At 39.1% G+C, this 3,476-nt stretch overlaps 1 protein-coding gene across 1 annotated transcript; it reads left to right on the top strand.

Moving 5' to 3' along the window:
- The first annotated feature begins 1,048 nt into the window (after positions 1-1,048).
- LOC147964235 (protein FAR1-RELATED SEQUENCE 5-like) lies at positions 1,049-1,769 on the top strand. The gene is made up of 2 exons (XM_087529889.1): positions 1,049-1,492; positions 1,617-1,769. Exons 1-2 carry the CDS (start codon positions 1,049-1,051, stop codon positions 1,767-1,769), a joined length of 597 nt encoding a protein of 198 aa, XP_087386015.1.
- The last annotated feature ends 1,707 nt before the right edge of the window (positions 1,770-3,476 follow it).

The raw sequence follows: 3,476 nt of genomic DNA on the forward strand, positions 1-3,476 counted from the left end.
TAAACCAGTAAGTATTCAAACACCCACATACTGCAATGTAAAATAGCATTCTAGCTCACAACCCTTTGCTAGCAAAAAATAACAAATGCATGGTTGCATGTGATTTGGAGGAAAGCCATGAATGCAAGGAAAGATGACTTGGATGATGTATTGAAACTTGTCTCATTCTTCAAAGACATAAAGGCAATAAATGATGAGTTTTTCTATGACATCCAAGTGGACAAGGACAAGTCAATTAAAAACATTTTCTGGTCCAATGCAAGTTGCCGAGGAGCCTATCAAGACTTTGGCGATTGCATAACATTTGACACAACTTACAAGAACAACAGATTTCATATGCCTCTGGGAGTGCTTGTTGGAACAAACCATCACTTGCAGTAAACGATATTTGTTGTTGCCCTGATAAGAGACGAAGATGCAAAGTCATTCAAGTGGTTGTTCGATACATTTGTACGGTGCATGAACAACAAGAACCCAACTTGCATTCTAACAGGTGAGTTCAAAAAAAAACCTCTTCAAGTTTCATCATCTTTTCAGTCTATGGGTCTGTGTTGGGTACATTGGTTTTGTCTGAAAATAATGTAAAAAATGCAGTTCAACCACTGTTAGCACAAAAGTACAACTAGCAGTACAAGAAAGCAAAATTATATGTCACATGTTTAGAAAAAAATTAGTTATGAATGTGAAGTTCAAATACATGAATCATAGAAGTTCAAGGACAAAGCTGTAAGATAAATATATGTAGCATGTTCAGAAAGATATAGTTATTTATGTGAAGTTCAAGCACTGCTACCATAGAAGTTCAACAACAATGCTTTAAGAAAATTTTGAGTGTGACACTACTAGTTTGTCCTACTACTAACTGTGAAGTTCAAGCACCGGTACCACAGAAGTTCAGCAACACTGCTATAAATAAAAAATACACGTGACATTCTTAGATACCATACTACTAGATGTAGAGTTCAAGTACTTGTACAACATAAGTTCACCATCAGTACAAAAAAGAATCAAGTTTCATTTTTTAATTCATGCAGACCAATGCACATCGATGGCGAAAGCTATACCACAATCATTTCCAAACACCATCCACAAGCTATGCCATTGGCACATCATGAAGAAGTACAGGGAATACCTCGAGTTGATGTACAAAAAGTATAGAACATTCAAAGAGGAGTTCACAGCTATATTAAACTGGCCGCTGATGCCAACGGAGTTTGAAGATGCCTGGGCTGAACTCGTGCACAAGTACAACCTGGAGAATGACCAGATGATGATGCGACTCTGGAGTGATAGGAAGATGTGGATTTCTGCATATTACAAGAACATTTTCTGTGCTAGAATGACTTCCACACAACGAAGCGAGAGCATGAACCACGTGTTAAAGAAAGGGTTTGTCAAGGGGACCCAGAACCTACACAAGTTTGCTAGGCGGGTCAATGCTTGCATCCAAACTCGGATGCGGAAGGAGAACGAGCAAACAATGACCAGCATGGTATGATGACAAGTACAAAAAAAACCCATCATGTTCTGTTTACCTTCAACATGTGCACTTTGAGTTTAAAAAATGAAACCCATGACTCTGCTTCGACTAATATATCACTTTTTGACATGTGCAGACCAACCCTATGACAAAAACAACTTACGGCTACGAGGAAGACATGTCTATCAAGTACACGAGAGCCGTGTACACCGAGATGAGGAATAGGATGAGAAAGGCCATGCTATTTCGCGCAAAGCGTATAGCAGAGCCCACTAAGTACCTTGTGTAATACCACAACAAGCCTGGCCATGATGATGAAGAAAGATTTTCCTGGTCAAAGCATGAATTCCAGGTTGTAGCTGACCCAGAGAATGAAATATACGAGTGTGAATGCAAGCTCTGGACTAGAGATGGCAATGGGTCAGGTTTGGATCGGGTTGAACAATCTCAAATCCATATCCATGTCCATGAAGACAGTCTTTGCCCGCCCATGAAAAAATTCATGGGTGAAAAATTGTGTCCATGTCCAAATACGATGGATATCCATACCCATTGGATATCCATTGGGTCCTCTCGAGACATATAAATAAGACATAACACAATATTAACATAAACTCTTCCATTCTTCACCTCGTGGTAGGCTAGGCTTCAATTATCGTAAATCAACATCCACTAACAACCTAAGATCATTCAGTATTTTTCTAACAGATGAAAATGACGAGTCATTTAAGAAGGAGGTAAAAATAAGGGAAGGGGTGTTGGAGTATGTTACAGAGGGGATTGAATGTCAACTAAAAGAAGTTACGATGGGGATTATGTAATTTCTTATGCATGTTTTAGATTAAAAAAAGTGTAAAATTGTTGTGGGACATATGACCGTGGGGTAGGGATAGCAGATTTTCCCCCATTAAATCATACTATCGGGTCAGGTTTGGGTATATCCATGGGTACAAGATTATATCCATGCCCTATCCACGAACAATCGGGTCGGGTTTGGGCGCTGCCCATGGACACAAAAGCATATCCAAACCCTATCCATTCGGGTCGGATATCCATGGATATCCATGTCCATGGATAAAATTGAAGGAAATATGCCCTAGAGGCAATAATAAAGTTATTATTTGTTTCCTTATTTCATGATAAATGTTTATTATTCATGCTAGAATTGTATTAACCGGAAACATAATACATGCGTGAATACATAGACAAACAGAGTGTCACTAGTATGCCTCTACTTGACTAGCTCGTTGATCAAAGATGGTTAAGTTTCCTAAACCATAGACATGAGTTGTCATTTGATTAACGGGGTCACATCATTAGAAGAATGATGTGATTTACTTGACCCATTCCGTTAGCATAGCACTTGATCGTTTAGTTTGTTGTTATTGCTTTCTTCATGACTTATACATGTTCCTATGACTATGAGATTATGCAACTCTCCTTTATCGGAGGAACACTTTGTGTGCTACCAAACATCACAACGTAACTGGGTGATTATAAAGGTGCTCTACAGGTGTCTCCGAAGCTACTTGTTGGGTTGGCGTATTTCAAGATTAGGATTTGTCACTCTGATTGTGTAGCGACCCGACTCGGTAAGAGTCGAAGTCTCTGTGCTTACCATGCTAGTCCCTGGATCGACTTGCTAGCACACACAGTACTCGATGAAATAACAGAAATAACACACATCTCTTTATTACATTGATAGTCTAGGAGCAATACAATTATTACAAAATAGGGCATAAAGCCAATAAGCAAATACTGCGGAAGCGAAGAAGTAAATGAGTCCAACTCCACGAGCAAGGTTGAGTGTAGAACATCGACCTATCGCACCTTAATCCTCGTTGGATATATCTGCAACGTGATAAGTTGCAGCCAAATAGGTCAGTACATTGAATGTACTGGCAAGTCACATCATAGTGTAAAGAACCTACTTGTACATGCAATTTGGCTGGTGGAAAGCTCTAAGTTTAGATTTTTTGCATAAAGCTAGTTTTTC

The sequence above is a fragment of the Triticum urartu genome, chromosome 6A, assembly GCF_056163025.1.
Source record: "Triticum urartu cultivar PI428250 chromosome 6A, HENAU_Tu73, whole genome shotgun sequence".
NCBI lineage: Eukaryota > Viridiplantae > Streptophyta > Magnoliopsida > Poales > Poaceae > Triticum > Triticum urartu.